This window comes from Phyllostomus discolor, chromosome 6, assembly GCF_004126475.2.
Source record: "Phyllostomus discolor isolate MPI-MPIP mPhyDis1 chromosome 6, mPhyDis1.pri.v3, whole genome shotgun sequence".
NCBI classification, from domain to species: Eukaryota; Metazoa; Chordata; class Mammalia; order Chiroptera; family Phyllostomidae; genus Phyllostomus; species Phyllostomus discolor.
Window position 1 is genome coordinate 163,024,231 of NC_040908.2, and position 16,667 is coordinate 163,040,897.

The following is a 16,667-nucleotide window of genomic DNA, read 5'->3' on the forward strand; positions in this document are numbered from 1 at the left end:
ACTGGCATCGTGACCCCACAGTGCTCATTAGAAATGCAGTATCCCAGCCCTGGCTGGCATAGCTCAATGGATTGAGCATGGGCTGCAAACCAAAGCATCGCAGGTTCGATTCCCAGTCAGGGTACATGCCTGGGTTGCAGGTCATGACCCCCAGCAACCGCACATTGATGTTTCTCTCTCTTTCTCTTTCTCCCTCCCTTCCCTCTCTAAAAATAAATAAATAATTTTTTTTTTTTTAAAAAGACAGCATCCCCTCCGTCACAGAACCACACTCCGGAGAAGGATGCAGAGAAAGCCACACATTTAATAATTGTCCCCAGCCCTTCTTATGGCCACTGAAGACCAAGTGCCACCCCTGTTTTAAGCTTTCCCTTAACTTGAGAGGAACATATCCTGGATGCACCACTTCCAGTGGCTGAGGAGCGTCCTCGAGTATGGACTGATGCATTGAAATGTGCAGAGCCAGCTGCTGAGACATGAACCAGCCGCCCTTGGGGACCTGGGTACTCGCTCGCATTTCTCAGGGGCTGGCTGGGAGCCAGCAGCAGGGTCACCGTAGCCGCTGTGTCATCGTGCACCAGGCCTGGCCCCCACACAGCAGCCCCCTGCCCGCCTTCTCCTTCCCTAGCTCACAACCAACCCCCTAGGTCCAGTGGCCCAGTCACAGCCTGAAGAGCTGATGTCACCAGCAGCCAATCAGAGCTTCTGGCTGGTGTACGCAGAATTCTGTCACTCTTACTGAGGTGATGGAATTCTAAAGAGACGCCATCTTTGGAGATGGGGACACTGGGGTCTAGAAAGGGTCAGAGGCCCACCCCCTGGAGGCAGAGCCAGGACTTCCAAGCGTGGCTCCTGGAGCCACCAGAGCCCCGAGGGGCTTGGGCAGAGTCTCCCCACCTGGGGACAGCTCTGGCCCCCCTCCCCACAGCCTTCCCTGGGCTCAAGGGTCAGATGCGAATCCCTCAACCTCTGGACTTTCGGGCCCCCAGAGAATGGCAGGAGTGGCAGGGCCCATGGTGGAGGGGTGTTGCCGGAAACGTCAGCCCCATGCCCTGCCAGGAAGGAATTAGAGGGGTCCTGGTGACTGTGCTGGCTACTGCTTATGGGCAGATTATGAGGAGGAAACACAAGGGCCCCTTTGTGGAGGTGACGGTTTAGGGAGTCAAGTGACGGCTTAGCACCCACAGGGCCAGTGCCAGCCCCTAAGTGTAGGCAGGGACACTGGCCACAGAACCCCAGAGAGTCCCACCAGTCCAGTGGCCAGACGGATGCTTTTGAAGGGTCACCCGACCAGCCTGGAGCTCTGCCTGTGAGTAGAGGTTGCCTGGGGCGGGCTGTGCTGGGGCCTTGAGGGTCGTCGGGATGGATAACTGTCCCAGCACACGTGTGTGTGATGCATACGCACAGGCAACACGTGTGCAGGTGTGTGGGTGCCTGTGTGTCTGTGCAAAGGCCCTGGGTGGGGAAGAGCTTGGTGTGCGCTAGACATAGAGAGAGAGCCAGTGGGGCCGCATCAGAGCAAGTGGGGGAGGGTGGGCGTCACCCGTGGCTCCTGTAGATTTTGATGGGGCAACTCCTTTGAGAGCGCAGTAGGAGCCGCCGCTCTAAGGAAGGACTAGGCAGTAAACAAGCAGACAGTCTGCAAGATACAATTGCAAGCATAACATGACTGAGGGCTGTGTAGGAACATTGGGCAAGGTGAGAAGACAGGAAGTGTGGGTGGCACTGGGACGCGATTTTCAGGTAGGGGTGGTTGGGGACATTCTTTCCGAGGAGGTCACCTGACGTGGGGATGAGCCACGGAGTCAGCTAAGGCAGAGCGTCCCCCAGGCGGGGAGATCAGGGGGTGGAAAGGCCCTGGGGCCACCCTTCAGGAAACACCTCTGCCAGCCCGGCTCTGTTCTGGGCTCTGGGGACAGGACGGTCGGCAAGGCTGAGCGAGCCTCGTACCAATTCTTTCTCCAGAGTGGGCTGAGGGAGCTTGGGGAGCGTGCAGAGGACTGGCCCCAGTGTGCACTGTGGTCATTGTCCTTGTCATGCAATTATAAGGGCACAGACCGAGCTATGTCTTCCCTGCCAAGGCTGTGGGCGGTCTCTGGGTTCACTTCCGACCTCTCCCAGGCAGTCAGAGCTGGCAGGGCCGTGCAGACCACCTCACCTCCATCTCGGTGTCCTGAAGGAAGAGCTGAGGTCCAGAGCAGGGCAGGATGCTAGCTAAGGGGACACATGAGTTCCAGACAGGCTCTGACCAAGGCTCTCGCTCTCTCCCAGTCTCCCCATCGGTGTCTGTATCCGTCCACCAGGACCCAGCCCAGTCAGAGCCTGACCATGACCGTCACCTACTCAAGCCAAGTGGCCAATGCCCGCTTAGGCTCCTTCTCCCGCCTGCTGCTGTGCTGGCGAGGCAGCATCTACAAGCTGCTCTACGGCGAGTTCCTCATCTTCCTGCTCAGCTACTACGCCATCCGCTGTATTTATAGGTACGGGCAGCCAGAGGGGCTGAGGTGGGTCCTGGGAGGGCTGCAGCTGGGGCTCGGAACTCCTGGGACACCTCCAAGCCACCCAGGGGGCCCATGCATGGGAGACTGATAAGGCTTAGCTGAGCTTGTGGCCCAGCCCCGGGGGGGTGGGGGGGCTGAGTGCTGGGGAGGAGAGAAAAGGAGGCAGACTGGGAGGGAGCACCTCGGACACCCATCCCTCCAACCCGGGGCGGGTCCCGGAACCCAGGCCTCACCTGGGACCCCACAGCCAGCCTGCGTTCCTGAATTCTGCCCGCCCAGGCTCACGGGTCCAGACGGTACTTTTTTTTTTTTTTTTTTCAATAACGATGTTTATTTAAACAATAAATATAGGACAGGACCTGGCTGGTAGCTCAGTGGATTGAGCGCGGGCTGCAAACCGAAGTGTCGCAGGTTCGATTCCCAGCCAGGGCACATGCCTGGGTTGCAGGCCATGGCCCCCAGCAGCCGCAGATTGATGTTTCTCTCTCTCTCTCTCTTTCTCCCTCCCTTCCTTCTCTAAAAATAAACAAATAAACATTGTAAATATTTAAAAAAATAAAAAAACAGTAAAAGGAAAGCTTTAAAAAATAAATACATATAGGACAGCTATAATCACAGAATATATGATAAATATATGACAGCATTTTAAATAGAAAAAGCATTAATGACGGAATAGATCGAAAATATCAAATACATAAAAAGTCTTGTGCTCATAGTGACAGTACTAATCACAGAACACATTGGTTTCTTTTGATTGTTACCAGGGCACTAATATAGGTTTTTTTTTTTTTTTTTAAATTAGGCTTTTTTAGAGCGGTGTCAGGTTCACAACGGAACTGAGCGGAAGGCACAGAGTTTCCAACCCCCCCCACCCGTGCACACACAGAGACTCCCCGTTATCAACTACCAGTAGCACAGTGAGCGGTACATGTTACATGAGATGAGCTCACGTGGACACACATGTCATTATCACCCAAAGTCCACCTCACAGTCATGAGGGTTCGCCCTTGGTGATGGGCACTCTGTGGGTTTGGACACACGTGCGACTTCCATCCCCCATTACAGCGTTGTGAACACCGGTTTCACTGCCCCAGAATCCCTCCGCGCTCTGCCTATTCAATCCTCCCTACCGCACGTTTTTTCAAAGACCGAACACCCTTTGTTTCAACCTACTTAAAAAGAACAGCAGCAACTGCCCTTTGGATCCTTTAAAAGGAGCCCCAGGAAATGGTGGAACTGGCAGGGCCCATGGCGGAGGGGGTCTCTAAAAGGACCCCCTCCAGCGGGACCTTCCTTCCTCCACCTCGCGGAAAACCTCCCCGGGGACCTCCTTCGGCCACGGGAGTCTTCGGCGGTCAGGGCTGCCAGGGAAGGAGCCGCCCCGGGCTCAGGCAGTCCGGGCTGGAGCGGGGCAGTAAAAGGGACTGGGAGGCTGCGGGGCAGCCACACGTCTACCCCGCGCCTGGCTGGACCCCGCGCGGTCTCGGCCATCTCCTCCCCCACCGCTTCCCCAGGATGGCCCTCACGGAGGAACAGCAGGTGATGTTTGAGAAGCTGACTCTGTACTGCGACAGCTACATCCAGCTCATCCCCATTTCCTTTGTGCTGGGTGAGCTCCCTTCTGGGGGTGTGTCTAACGTCGGTCCCCATGGCTGCTGGGACCACGAGGCGCTGGCGGGGGTGGGGGGGTGGGGGTGTGGTCGGCCTCTGGGAAGTTCAGGGAAACCGGAGACTGCAGCCAGAGGGGCCGGCGTTAGACACTAGGAAGGATTCCTGCCGTGAGCACTCGAGACCTCAGGTTCTGAGGGCAGCGCTGACATCATGGTCCCCGGAGCCTCCGCGCAAGCGGAATGGGATGGAGGGGGAGGGGGTTTGCTCTGCCTGATTTCTGGAATGGACGGGGACGGGGGCGGGGTACGGGAGAGGTAATTCGAGGCTTTCTGCCTCCATGCGGGGCTCTGATGGCCCTCGCCGCCCGCTGGGAGCGCCTTCCAAAAGAGACGAGGCTGGACCTGCTCCCGTTTGAAAGAAGAAGCAACCGAGGCGTCGCCCTTGCTAAGGCTCTGGCCGCAGCCTGGGCCCTCGCCCCTCGCCCCGCGCCTTTCCTGCCCAGGTTTCTACGTGACGCTGGTCGTGACCCGCTGGTGGAACCAGTACGAGAACCTGCCGTGGCCCGACCGTCTCATGAACCTGGTGTCAGGCTTTGTGGAGGGCAAGGACGAGAAAGGCCGCCTGCTGCGGCGCACGCTCATGCGCTACGCCAACCTGGGCAGCGTGCTCATTCTGCGCAGCGTCAGCGCGGCGGTCTACAAGCGCTTCCCCAGCTCCCAGCACCTGGTGAAAGCAGGTCGGCCGGGCCCCCCACCCCCGGACCTGGGAATGGGCGGAGCTGGGCGCCCCTGGGCTGGGGATTGGGTGGGAACCAGGGGGTCGAGGCCTGGAGGCCTGAATTGGCCCATGGAGTTAGGCACCTGAAGGCAGGGCCAGGCCAGGAAGCTACCCTAGGAGGATAGGGGTTTGAGGTAGGCCTAAGGACCCCTGGGGGTAAGGGAAGAGCAGGGATCGTGGAGTGGGGTTGGGGGCCTTGGGAAGTAGTGAAGAACTAGGGCCCACCTCTCTCTGCCACCCCGCACCCTGTTCTCCTGTACCCTGTGTTTCCAGGCCTGCACATCTGCGACCTCGGTCTCTGGCCTTTCCTGACCGGGTCCTGGTTAATAAGATAGACCCCTCTCATGTTCTCAGCCCCAAGCAGCACATAGCAGGCACTCAGTAATTATTGTTTGAAAGAAGGGGGATGGGAAAGGAGCTCCCAAAGTCCCTGTGGGTTCAGTGGGGCCTGAATCCTGGGGCCCCCTCCTGCGGGTCTCCCCACCCACTGCTTCTTCTCTCTACCCCGCAGGCTTCATGACCCCTGCAGAACACAAGCATCTGGAGAAATTGAGCTTGCCACACAACACGTTCTGGGTGCCCTGGGTATGGTTTGCCAACCTATCTGTCAAAGCGTGGATCGGAGGTCGAATCCGGGACCCTGTCCTGCTCCAGAGCCTGCTGACGGTGAGCCCACTATGCAGATGGGGCTGCCGCAGAGCAGGGGGGGCTGTGCCCCAGGTGGAACAAGGCTTCTCACAAAGAGGAGGCTTGAGCCCCTGAGGGTCTTCCCGGAACTGCCTTGGGATAGTAGGACCTTTTCCAATAGGATTCTACAACCCAGTGTGGCCCTTCCCACAGTCCCCTCCCATCCCCTCCTGAAAGGGAGCCTCTGAGAGTCTGGGTCCTTTTTGACAGATGGAGAGGCTGAGGCACAGGGGGGTTAAATGAGTTGCCTATGAAACACACATCTAGGGCTGGACCGTGAACACCAGACCCTGGTACCTGGGGAGGAGAGCCTGGGAGGGCAGGTGCTGGTCAGAACCCCAACCCTCCCTCCTGCCCCCCAGGAGATGAACACCTTGCGTACGCAGTGTGGTCAACTGTATGCCTACGACTGGATCAGTGTCCCGCTGGTGTACACGCAGGTGAGGGCAAGGCTGGCGAAGCTGCCCCTTTGGGAAACTGAGGCTGGGAGGTCCCAGGAAACAGACTGTGATGGGAAGGACTCACGTAGAGGCTGAGAAAGAGGCTCGTCCTGGGAGTGGGGTCTGCACTGTGCAGGTTCTCTCTAGGGCCCAGTTTGAAGAGTCCAGGCTCCTGTCTGGTGGAGGCCGGGGGATTTTTCCCCCCTTTAAGGAGGAGATCACAGAGACCCAAAATCACAAGAGCGTGTGAGTCAGAGCAAGGCCGTGTCCCCCAGCCTCGGGAGCTTCCGGACCCCAGGTCCCCCCCATCTGGCCCATTCCCACCACCTCCTTTCCTGCCCAGGTGGTGACCGTGGCGGTGTACAGCTTCTTCCTGGCTTGCCTGATTGGGCGGCAGTTTCTGAACCCGGCTAAGGCCTACCCTGGCCACGAGCTGGACCTCGTTGTCCCTGTCTTCACGTTCCTGCAGTTCTTCTTCTATGCTGGCTGGCTGAAGGTGAGCCTCCCAGGACCGGGCTGGGCTGTGGGTGTGGCCAGAGGGGTCACGGCCAGCCCGGAGAGGAGGGTCCCCAGGGTAGAAGGTGGTGCACTGGGTCCTGACCATGGTGCTCTAGTCTCCCCACCTTTTTACAAAGAAACTGAGCCCCAGAAGGGGGCGGGACCTGCCTGCAGACTGAGTCTGAGGGCAACAGTTCACCCAGGGCCTGGACCTGGGCAGGCATGAGAGGCACCGAGGAAGCTCGGTTGTCTGCCTGTTCGATGGCAGACATCCTCAAGAGCGGGATGCCCACCTGCTTGCCCAGAACCAGGGGCCTGCACGGAGTAAGAATGTCAGTGGCAGGCCCTGCTGGTGAGGCACCTTCTCATTGTCCCTGGCCACGGCCATGCGGTCCCAAATTTGTTCCCTCTGCTTAGCAAAACAAAAGTCCTGAGGCTCACTCAGCCCGGCCTCCACCCTTTAGAAGACAGATAAGCACCGCCTCTCTTTACTCAAGCTGTGCCTGGTGGGAAGGCCCCTGTCCCCACCACTAGTGGCTTTTCCAAGGATTCCTCCCCATCACATGCAATGCTCCTTCTGACAGGAATGCTGAATGACAGTGCGCTCTCCATCTCTCTATCATTCCACCCATTTCCCATCCGCTCTCCCTCTCTTCCTTTATGTTTTGATGGTGGTGGTGTCTCCTCCTGCCCCCTCCCTCCTGTCTCATTCCTGTCCATGACACACACACACACACACACACAGCTGTTCCCTCTCCCCCTCCCCCAGTTATCTACAGATCAAACCAGACCACACCATTTTGCTGCTTGAAATTCTCCTGTGGTGCCCCGGTGGCTCGCAGGATGTCCACTTAAGCTTAATGCACTGCACTCGCCACCACGGTGGGGCTTGGCCAGGAGACCTCAGAGGCTAGTGCCCAGGAATCTGCCTGCCTGCTCTACCCTATAATACAGCGCAGCCTCAGCATTAAGTCTGTTGCATTATAAAATAATGAGTAAATGGGGTGGGAGGGGGGAAAGGATTGGGATTAAAAAGGAGAAAACTGTATTTGAACAATGATTAAAATATAAAAAAAAAGTGTTAACAACTTTAAAAAATAAATAAATAAATAAAATAATGAGTAAATGAATGTTTGCACACATGAGTGAGTAACTGAATGAATGAATGAGTAACTGAACTAATGAATAGAATCATGCCACTGCAGGTGAGATGAAGTGAGGGGAGATAAAGGTGGCGACTGGGTTGAGTATAGCTGTGGGCATTCGGCGGGTGCAGGAGGGCTGGCTCAGAGGAGCCAGAAAGGCCCAGTGTCCCGAAGGCAAAGGCGATGTGTTTGGGTGCTCCCATGTGTGGGTGGCTGGAGCCCTTACCCAGCAGCTTTGGAGACAATGGTCAGGCAGGAGGGGCACCTGGGAGAGGCTGAGGGGGTGGAAGTGCCAGGAGCGGAGGTCTAAGGGTGGGAAGCAAGACTGCAAGGGTTCTCCCTGAGGACTTCCAGAGCCTCACCTCCCCCCAAGGTGGCAGAGCAGCTCATCAACCCATTTGGGGAGGATGATGATGACTTTGAGACCAACTGGATTGTCGACAGGAGCCTGCAGGTACGGGGGTGGGAGGGAGTCAGTGCCGTGGACCCTCCCCAGACAGGACCTAGGGAGGGAGATGCCCAAACTGGACCCAGGGAGGGGGGCCAGAGCCCTGACAGGGAATTGCCTCCCCTCTCCCTCCCCCGTGAACCATTCACTCACAGGGTTCTCACCCCAACTTTTGAGGCTTCAGGTAGGGGTAAGTCTCTCCGTTTTGCAAGTAGGGAAACTGAGGTCCAGAAACACAGAAGCGACCTCTCCAAGTCACCTGGCACGTTCATGGTCCTGCCTGGGCTGATCTTTCTGTGGGACTTCTGCCCCTGTCCCGGGCGCCCAGGTGTCCCTGTTGGCTGTGGACGAGATGCACCAGGACCTGCCCCCCATGGAGCAAGACATGTACTGGAATGACCCAGAACCACACCCTCCCTACACCGCCGCTTCTGCCCAGTCTCGCCGACCCTCCTTTTTTGGCTCCACCTTCAATATCAGGTGGGCAGTGCCAGGGAACCATGTGGGTGGAGAGAAAACCCCAAGTTCAAGGGCCAGGAACTTAGAATAGCCTACTTAGTGCATAACTGGGTGCTTCCTAAGCGCAGGGCGCTATACTAAACTCTTTATATATATATTAACTGTTTTTTTTTCTTCCCAATAACCTTGGTTTGTTATCTCCAGTTTTCAGATGGTTAATTCCAGGTTCAGAGAGGTTAAGGAAGTCGCCCAGCCCGCCGCCACATAGCCACTAGCACATGGGGGCCAGGCATGTCTGGTTCGCCTGCACACCTTTCACTCTTACCTGGTACTGCTTCGGGGTTCCCTGGTACCCTCAGTCTGAGCCCCTGTGTCCAGAGATGGAAACCGGGGCCCAGAGAGAGAAGGGACTTACTGGAGGGCAGTCAGTGATCAGCGATCAGTTGGGGTGTCAGGACCTGGTTCCTGACTCCAGTCCAGAACTGCTTTCTGATAAGCCACAGTGTTTGGGAGGGAGTGGTGGTGGGAGGGGGTGGCCCTGCAAAGGATGTGGGGGCTGGCAGGAATGCCCAGCAGGAGGCTGGGTCATCACAGGTACCTTCTGGGTAGACCTTGTGCTACAGAGTAGAGGCCCCAGATCACCCACAGCAGCCAAACTTGCCCCCACACATGGGTCCCGTCTCCCTGATTTGCTCAGAATCCCCTTTGAACTGCTGCTGGGCCACAGTGGGCTGAAGGGCCGCCCCGGACAGCGCTCTCCTTCTGGGGTGAGAGTGGGAAGCACTTGGGTGCACGTCGGGGTCCACACCATCAAGGTTTTCTTCCACAGTATGAAGCTCTGCTCTCTTCTTGTTCTTTGAAGAACCGCATATCCTATTAAGCACTAATTAGAATTAGTTAGAGTTCCCTAGTTTGCGTGAACAAGGTTTGGGGAGATGATCAAAGGAAGGCTTGCTTAGGTCGGAAACATGTCCAGAGGTTGCCTTCGAGTTCTATGTGGTCTGTACTCCAGCAGCTGAAGGCTGGGGAGTCGGAGGGGAAGTAACAGAAAATACCAATGCATAGGCCATGCCTCCGAGGAACCCACAATGTAGTGAGGGAGCGCAGACTCTGGACATGCACTACAGGCCCTGGAGGCCTGGGGAAAGGACAGGACATAGAAGAGAGGGCACCATTGGCCACCTGGGAGCTAGCCTCTAGCTGGGCCTGCAGCTGGGCTTGAAACATAGGAAGAATTTGGACAAGGGCAAGGCCATACTCCAGGGTAGGCAGGCTTTCTCTTGCAGAGTAAAGGCCTCGGGCTCCCAGGAAGCCAGACTTCTGTCCTTAGGGGTGCTGCTCCCTAGTTGGAACCACAGATCCCTGGCTTGCCCAGATCTCTCCTGCGCTTCATCTAACCACCACTGCCTGGGGACTGGTAGCTCAGATTGTCTGGAGTGAGGCGGGTCAAAGGGGAGATGATGAAGAGGAAGCCCTTCAGTGCTAGGGAGTTAGAATGTTAACAGGCAAGAGGGAGCCATAGAGCAATAGTTTGGTGAGCTGGGCCAGGAGGAATTCATCAGGAGGTACAGGATGGATCAGGAGAGAGGCGAGTTGGGGCATTGTGAAGACCAGTGTGTGTCCTTGACCTTGAGCCAGAGGGAGAGAGAAGAAGGAGGGAAGGGGAAGTAAGGTCCAGTTCAGTCCTTTGTCCCCCCTACTCAACCCACAGTCTCCTGCTTCTTTGCAGTCTGCATAAGGAAGAGATGAAATTCCAGCCGCATCAGGAGGAAGAGGAGGAGGAAGGTGCTCACAATGGCATCATTGGCCGCTTCCTGGGGCTGCAGTCCCACGACCACCAGCCCCCCAGGACAAGCTCAAAGACCAAACTACTGTTGCCCAAGAAAGAAGTCCTCCTCCCTGAGGGCCAGCCCGAGAACCTCAGGGGGGCCAGAAAGAGCCCCAGGGACCAGGACGATAGCAAGGCCTGGAGGCTGAAGGGGGAGGAAGCCTTTATGTCCGCCGCGCTGTACGGGCGGTCAGGCTACCACAGTGCCCCACAGACACCGCTCAGCTCCGTCCCTATGGTATTCCCACCGGCACAGCCAGCACCCTCAGGTCTTTGCAGGGTCTCTGGCGCAGACAGCACTGTCAAAGGCCAGAGCCTTCAGCCTGTGACTCCTGGGGCCAGGAAGAGCTTTGACTCACTCCCAGCCTTTGCTGGGGCCTCAATGGAGCGCCTGGAATTGTGTCACGTCAAGCGGAAAACTGTCGAGTTTAATCTGACGGATGTGTCCGAGGCCCCTGGAAGTCACCTCAGAGAACCACATGCACAGTCACGTAGCAGCATACACACCACACTCAGAGATCATCACGATCCTTACTGGGACTTGGAAAACAGGTGTGTCCTCTACCCAACCCAGAATCAGCACACTCTCTCCTTGGACACCTCCCCACCCTCCCTGGCTTCCCTTGCTGAGCCTACCCTTCTTCTATGATTTCCATGTGGTTCCGTCACCCCCTGAGAATGCTAGGCCTATGCCCAGCAATGGCTTGGGACATACACTTGGGCCTGTAAGCATGGGCCCTAAGGAAGTGTTGGGGGCTTTGCTCATTTCACTGAGAGCCTGACATTGCCAGGAAGGAGTCCCTGGCACCTGGGTGAAGGAAGATAAAGCTGCAGGAGGGATGCCAGAGGAAGGGCTACCAGGCCAGGCTGCAATGGGGAGATGTTACCACTGGATCTTGCTCAGTGTGGCAGGCACAAAATCACGGGGCAGAACTAGGGGCTCTAGGCTGTAGCCCCCAAATTCAACTCACGCTCAGGCTTAGCCGGGGATGTGTATACATGCTCCTCTAAGACCACTCAGCAGCCCTGAAACTCCTGCAAAGGGTGCCACACCTTTGGGAGCTGGCAGATGGTCATGGTGAGGGCATGTAGGTCCTTTGGGGTATCTTCTGCTTCAGGGATTGCAACAGGCCTTAAACATGCTCCTCCTACTTCCTTGCGGTCAATCCAAGCTGTCACCAAACCACCAGGTGTTTCCCTTTATTCCATCTGCTAGACATTCAGCCAACTATCCATCTACCCCACCCCACCCCGAGGGAGGGATGTTACTTCCTATTTCTAGACTCCCCAGCAGTTGCTTCTGTGGTCAGAACACACAGCTTAGATGCAAACCCAAAAGGGCTGCCATCTCTCCTGCTTCTAGACCTAGAGAGAAGCCAATCACTGTGGCGTGTTTGGGAGGGTCTTCACGGCTCTGCATTCTCCTGACGCTAGTTGCTGGTTTTCACTCTTTAGTGTCTCAACCTTTACTCCTACTGCAGCTAATTCGGTATTGGAATGAAGTGATCCTCCACATTCATGTGAATTTTCTCAAATTTTCCACAGGGAGGAAGCCCATCCCTAGCCCTTGGGGAACGCTTTACCAGCCTGGTCCTTCCTGCGCGTACACCAGCGGGACACTGATCTAGTTGTAGCCATGTAGCCGTCCACACGGAGAAGTGTGTTCCCGTGACAGCACAAGTTCAAGTCAGCTCGATGGGCACCAACAATCATTAGCTTCAGGACGACTTTTGTACATAAAAATAACAGAAGCTGGAACAAATCACTGGAAATGTGGAATTCAAAACCAGGAGTCTTTGAAGTCCTGCCTGCACTCCACACACCAAAGCCTCGGTATCTTTTTTCACACTTAGGAGTTTAGTTTAACGAAAGGGTGATTAATAAACTAAGGATTTGCACAAATACAAATTCTCTTAGGCGTTTTGTTGTCATCGGTATGTGAGCCCCTCCCCCAAGAATTTGAAGACAACAGCTGGGTACCAAATTACTTTATTTGAAGGGACGGTACAAATGAAGGACGTAAGTGGATGATTGGTACAAGTTATAGAAAAGGTAAAGGTGACTCCGACATGCACGCACTGCTTTGGTGACCCGGGAAGTCACTCCCGTGGTGGCGGGAAGGCAGCCTGAGGCTTAGCTGTCTGCACTGTCTCCCAGAGTGTGCTTGTCAAAGAGATACTCGGCCATGCCAGCTCCAGGGGCCCCCAACCTGCGCAGGTTGGTCACGTGGTCACCCAGCTCTTTGATGGCTTTCACCTGCTCATCCAGGTAGTGAGTCTCGATGAAGTCACACAGCTAGGGAAAAAACGGGGAAGAAAGGTATCGGTCAACTTGCCCAGCCAACTAAGGAAAACGAGTTCCTCCCTGGTTTACTCCCCGGTGGCGAATACTTACATGAGGATCGTTTTTTTCAGTGGCCAGCTTGTGCAAGTCCAGCAGGGACTGGTTCACACTTTTTTCCAAGTGTAATGCACACTCCATTGCATTCAGCCCATTCTCCCAGTCATCGCGTTCTGGTTTCTGAAGAGGAGGAAGTCAGGTCAATGCACCTACAGTTTCCACCAAGTAAATAAACCATGGCAATTCAGCAGGTACCTGCTATGTATGTAACCTTTCAACAAAAGGAACATTTAAGTCTTCCTCGGTAAGTTTCCACCCTTGACAAATTTAACACCCTCGCTCATTACAGTTTGCCTATTTTGGCTTAGACCATGGGCATAAGGAGCACAAAAGCCAAAGTCTCATCATTTAAAAAGGAAAACTGCTAGACACCGAGTGATACCCGACACCCGAGGACTGCCTGATAAATTGGGTAGCATGCCATCCCTAGGATCTTCTGTTCACCTTGATATCCTGGAGGAAGATCCGGCCGCCTCGTTGGTTCTGCAGCTTCATCAGTTTCTCAGCATGTTCCCTCTCCTCATGAGACTGGTGAAGAAAATACTTGGCAAAGTTCTTCAGGGCCACATCATCGCGGTCAAAGTAGTAAGACTACATAAAAGAGGAACACGGACATGTTAGGGGCGGGTTGTGTTCCTGGATTGGTTTCTGTCCTCTAATACAAAAATGAAACCTGATACTTCAAGTTGCAGTGGACTACAAGGAACCTTCAGAATAGCACGGGAATTGCCTCCAGTCTGAACCATCTTCAGGAACGGTATACTGCAAAGTTTTTAGAGCCAGTGTCAAGTTTCACGGGGGCGGGTGCTGGAGTATTTATCCTGCACTGTTAGCGCCTTCTCCCCTTCCTCCCTGATAAACCCATCAAAGGTGTGCTGGCCAGCCTGCAGGCAGACAGAAGGATTTCTAAAATTAACCCACTAGGCAAGGCCACAACTGCAAGCAGAGCGAAGGTAGATAAATGCTACCAGTAGAAAGCAAAAATTTGATTCTAGTTTTTTAGACATTTGCTGTATTCAGGGGTTCCTGAAATGAATGGCAGTCACAGAAACCCACACCTGTTTTCAAATCCATCTGGAACACGCCTATTCTCGGTTGCTTTGCACAATCCTAAAATAACTGAAGGATTTTGGGAAACGGATCTCACCAATTATAGGGAAAAATCCCTTGTCCAGTAATGGTTGGCGGATTTTATCTAAGAACTGAGAGTTCAGTGAGAAGGTTACAATTCTCAGACACAAAAAGGATAAAGAATTAATTACCCAGGCACTAGGGTGTGTGAGTAAGACAACTTGGGGTCCACAGAAGGGGAGATTTCTACAGACACGCTTCAGTTCCAATGAGGCTTAAAGATAAGCAGAGCTGAGGGGTGGAGACAGCTGCGCGGCAGTGATCGGCCCACGAGCCCACGGGAGATAAGACACTTTGCACCAGCCCCCAAGGTTGCTATTTGACACCATTACCCAGCAGGCTCCGCCATGCCCAGGGGGATGGGAGTTGGACCTCTCCACCCCTTAGCTGAGCAAACCAAGGGCCTCAGGGGCACGTGATCAGACTCAGCAGGAGTGGAAATGCAAAAATCCACCTTCCTAACTGCAGAACTAACTGTACAGTTCCTAAGCGACGCAGTCCCAGGATTTTCAGAAAACGGACTCTCCCTAACTATAAAATGGTGCACAGAGGCGGCCCTTGCCTATGAGGAAGCCCTCCCAGGAGGCAGTCGGAAAGGGCGAAGTGCCCAGAATTTCTGCGCAAGACAAGTCTCGAGATACTTGGAGCAGCCTTCCCAAGCATTGGGAAGCATTTTCCCAAAGGGCGCACATGGGTTGGCGGGGGAAGGAGGGCAGGAGACCCCCACCGGTAGCCACAACCTCTGCCCCATCCCCGAGAGGCTGCACCCGCCCTGCCACCCGGGGAGACGGCGCCCGGCCTCACCATGGACAGGTAGACGTAGGAAGCGTAGAGCTCCAGGTTTATCTGGCGGTTGATGGCGGCCTCCGAGTCCTGGTGGTAGTTCTGGCGCACCTGCGATACGGACGTGGTCATGATGGCGGCTGAGGACAGGCGGCTTCGCGGCGCTGGAGCGGTGGCGGGGACCTCGGGGTGGTCCGAGGGCGCGGTGAGGAGGTGGCAGGAGGATGGATCTGGGCAGCTGGCTGGGATGGGGGTGGGTGTCGAGCGCCGGGTTCCGTTCAAGCACTGTTGAAGCAGGAAACCACGGCGACTCTCGGCGAAGACTCTGGCGCAGGGGCCAGCCACCCCACCTTTATAGCAGGAGCGGGCGTCACGCCCGCCCCGACCAATCACGCCTCCCGCCCGCGCGTCGAGCGCCGCCCCTTCTTGGGGGAGCGCGGGGGCTCCACCCCGTTGGCGTCGTGGGGGTGGGGAGGCCTGAGGCCGTGTTGTGTGCGCCGATCGCTGCAGCGGGTGATGGCTGGCCTCTGTGCTAAGCGCTTGCTGGGGAGGGGTTGTTGACCCAGCTCGGATCCCGGACCCCAGTGGCGTCCTGGGTCTTGGAACCCACGGGAAACTGTCCCCGAGGTCCCTAACGGCATTCTAATGCTGTGGGCCTGGGGCCCGTTCATCAGAGCGGCAGAGCAGCCGTTACCACACCCCGGTATTGCAGATTAGGAAAGTGGAAACAAGGGCCCTGGGAGGCCGAATGAGTCTGGATGGGCTGGAAAAGAGCGAGGCGGCGTGGGGGCTACGGCCATCTGGGATCTGCCCCGCCACCTTTTGCAGAAAACAAATATGGCTCCTGGGCACTGCAGTGTATGCAACAAAGACCGGGCGGGCGGCCTTCCCCGAGGGAGCCATGGGGGTGAGTGAGCCACCTGGGTTTCTGAGAAAGTCACTGGTGGTGCTTAAAACTGAGAGATCGGAGGTTAGAAAAAAAACAGAGAAGCGACTTGGATCTGAGAGCCGACCCTGGGTGGCTATTTTGAAATGGCCTCTTTTTTTTCAAGCACGACAGGCACCCGGGACCCTGAGGGGCAGGTCCAATGCTGGTCCGATGCATGTGGCTTACAGCTGTGTCCCAAGCCGGGTGTGAATTCGTGGGTGGCAGAACTGGAGCTAGGCTGCATCTCCCCAGCCTGCTGGCTTCAAGGTTCACTATTCTTAGCCAGGTTCTTCTGCACATAGGTGGGAGGCTGCCCAAGGTCCCTTCCGGGGATGCTCACAAACCTGAAACTGGAAGCTGGACTTACAAATCTTAAAAAAAAGGCGGGGGGAATTTTATGCAAATATTAAAACAAGTTGCTGATGGAATTATGGCACTTGATTCATTTCAAAATGCGCATGTATTACTTTCAGGAAAAATGTACTGGGGATAGGGCTACAAGAGAGTCAGCAGAAAGATGCCAGGAGGAGAGGCGGTTGCCTTACTCAGTCTGGGATCGTTGGTCAGGAAGGGCTTCCAGAAGAAAGTGACCCTTGGGCTAAGTTTGAAGAAGAAGTCAAGGGACGGTGAAGTGGGGGAGGAAGATGCAGGAGGAAATTCCAGGCAGAGAGAACAGTGTGTGGAAAGGTGTGGAAAGGCATGGTCTGCCAGGGTACCTGAAGAAAGTGTGTGGTCTAGGAGTCATGTTGGAGAATGCTGGAAGGGTCATGTAGGGGCCAGGTCAGGAAGGGCTCTGTGCCGTAAAAAGGACTTAACGTTCTATTCTGGAGGACGTGGGGACACTACGGGACTTCTTGCCAGGGAGATACTACCGGCTTGGATTTGTTTTCAGAAACCTTACACTGAATCAACCCCCAAAACTACTAGGATATGAGTACAGCAAAGCCATCAGTGGCAGAGCTTTTCTCTATGACAATAACCACCCATCACAAAATGCAATGAAAGAAAACCTTTCGTTTATATTGGCACCA

The 16,667-nt window shown here is 55.4% G+C and overlaps 2 protein-coding genes across 2 annotated transcripts; one reads left to right on the plus strand and one right to left on the minus strand.

The window, feature by feature from the left end:
• Positions 1-935: 935 nt before the first annotated feature.
• BEST1 (bestrophin 1) lies at positions 936-12,302 on the plus strand. Its single transcript, XM_028515077.2, has 11 exons — positions 936-1,309; positions 2,304-2,480; positions 4,016-4,110; positions 4,615-4,848; positions 5,401-5,555; positions 5,939-6,016; positions 6,360-6,512; positions 8,033-8,113; positions 8,436-8,587; positions 10,296-10,946; positions 11,940-12,302. The coding sequence occupies exons 1-11, from the start codon at positions 1,269-1,271 to the stop codon at positions 11,956-11,958; spliced, it is 1,836 nt and encodes a 611-aa protein (XP_028370878.2). The 5' UTR covers positions 936-1,268; the 3' UTR covers positions 11,959-12,302.
• Positions 12,303-12,367: 65 nt separating this feature from the next.
• FTH1 (ferritin heavy chain 1) lies at positions 12,368-15,064 on the minus strand. The gene is made up of 4 exons (XM_028516907.2): positions 14,730-15,064; positions 13,239-13,385; positions 12,789-12,914; positions 12,368-12,689 (listed from the first exon to the last, which is right to left on the minus strand). Exons 1-4 carry the CDS (start codon positions 14,838-14,840, stop codon positions 12,528-12,530), a joined length of 546 nt encoding a protein of 181 aa, XP_028372708.1. The 5' UTR covers positions 14,841-15,064; the 3' UTR covers positions 12,368-12,527.
• Between the last annotated feature and the right edge of the window lie 1,603 nt (positions 15,065-16,667).

Bases quoted from the DNA above. Each gene is read 5' to 3' on its own strand.
- BEST1 (XM_028515077.2), top strand. From the start codon at position 1,269: ATGCTTTTGAAGGGTCACCCGACCAGCCTGGAGCTCTGCCT. The intron at 6,017-6,359 runs GTGAGGGCAAGG...TTTCCTGCCCAG, and splicing joins TCCCGCTGGTGTACACGCAG to GTGGTGACCGTGGCGGTGTA. The intron at 8,588-10,295 runs GTGGGCAGTGCC...GCTTCTTTGCAG, and splicing joins GGCTCCACCTTCAATATCAG to TCTGCATAAGGAAGAGATGA.
- FTH1 (XM_028516907.2), bottom strand. From the start codon at position 14,840: ATGACCACGTCCGTATCGCAGGTGCGCCAGAACTACCACCAGGACTCG. The intron at 13,386-14,729 runs GTGAGGCCGGGC...TCTTTTATGTAG, and splicing joins CCTACGTCTACCTGTCCATG to TCTTACTACTTTGACCGCGA. The intron at 12,690-12,788 runs GTAAGTATTCGC...TTTTTTCCCTAG, and splicing joins CTGAAAAAAACGATCCTCAT to CTGTGTGACTTCATCGAGAC.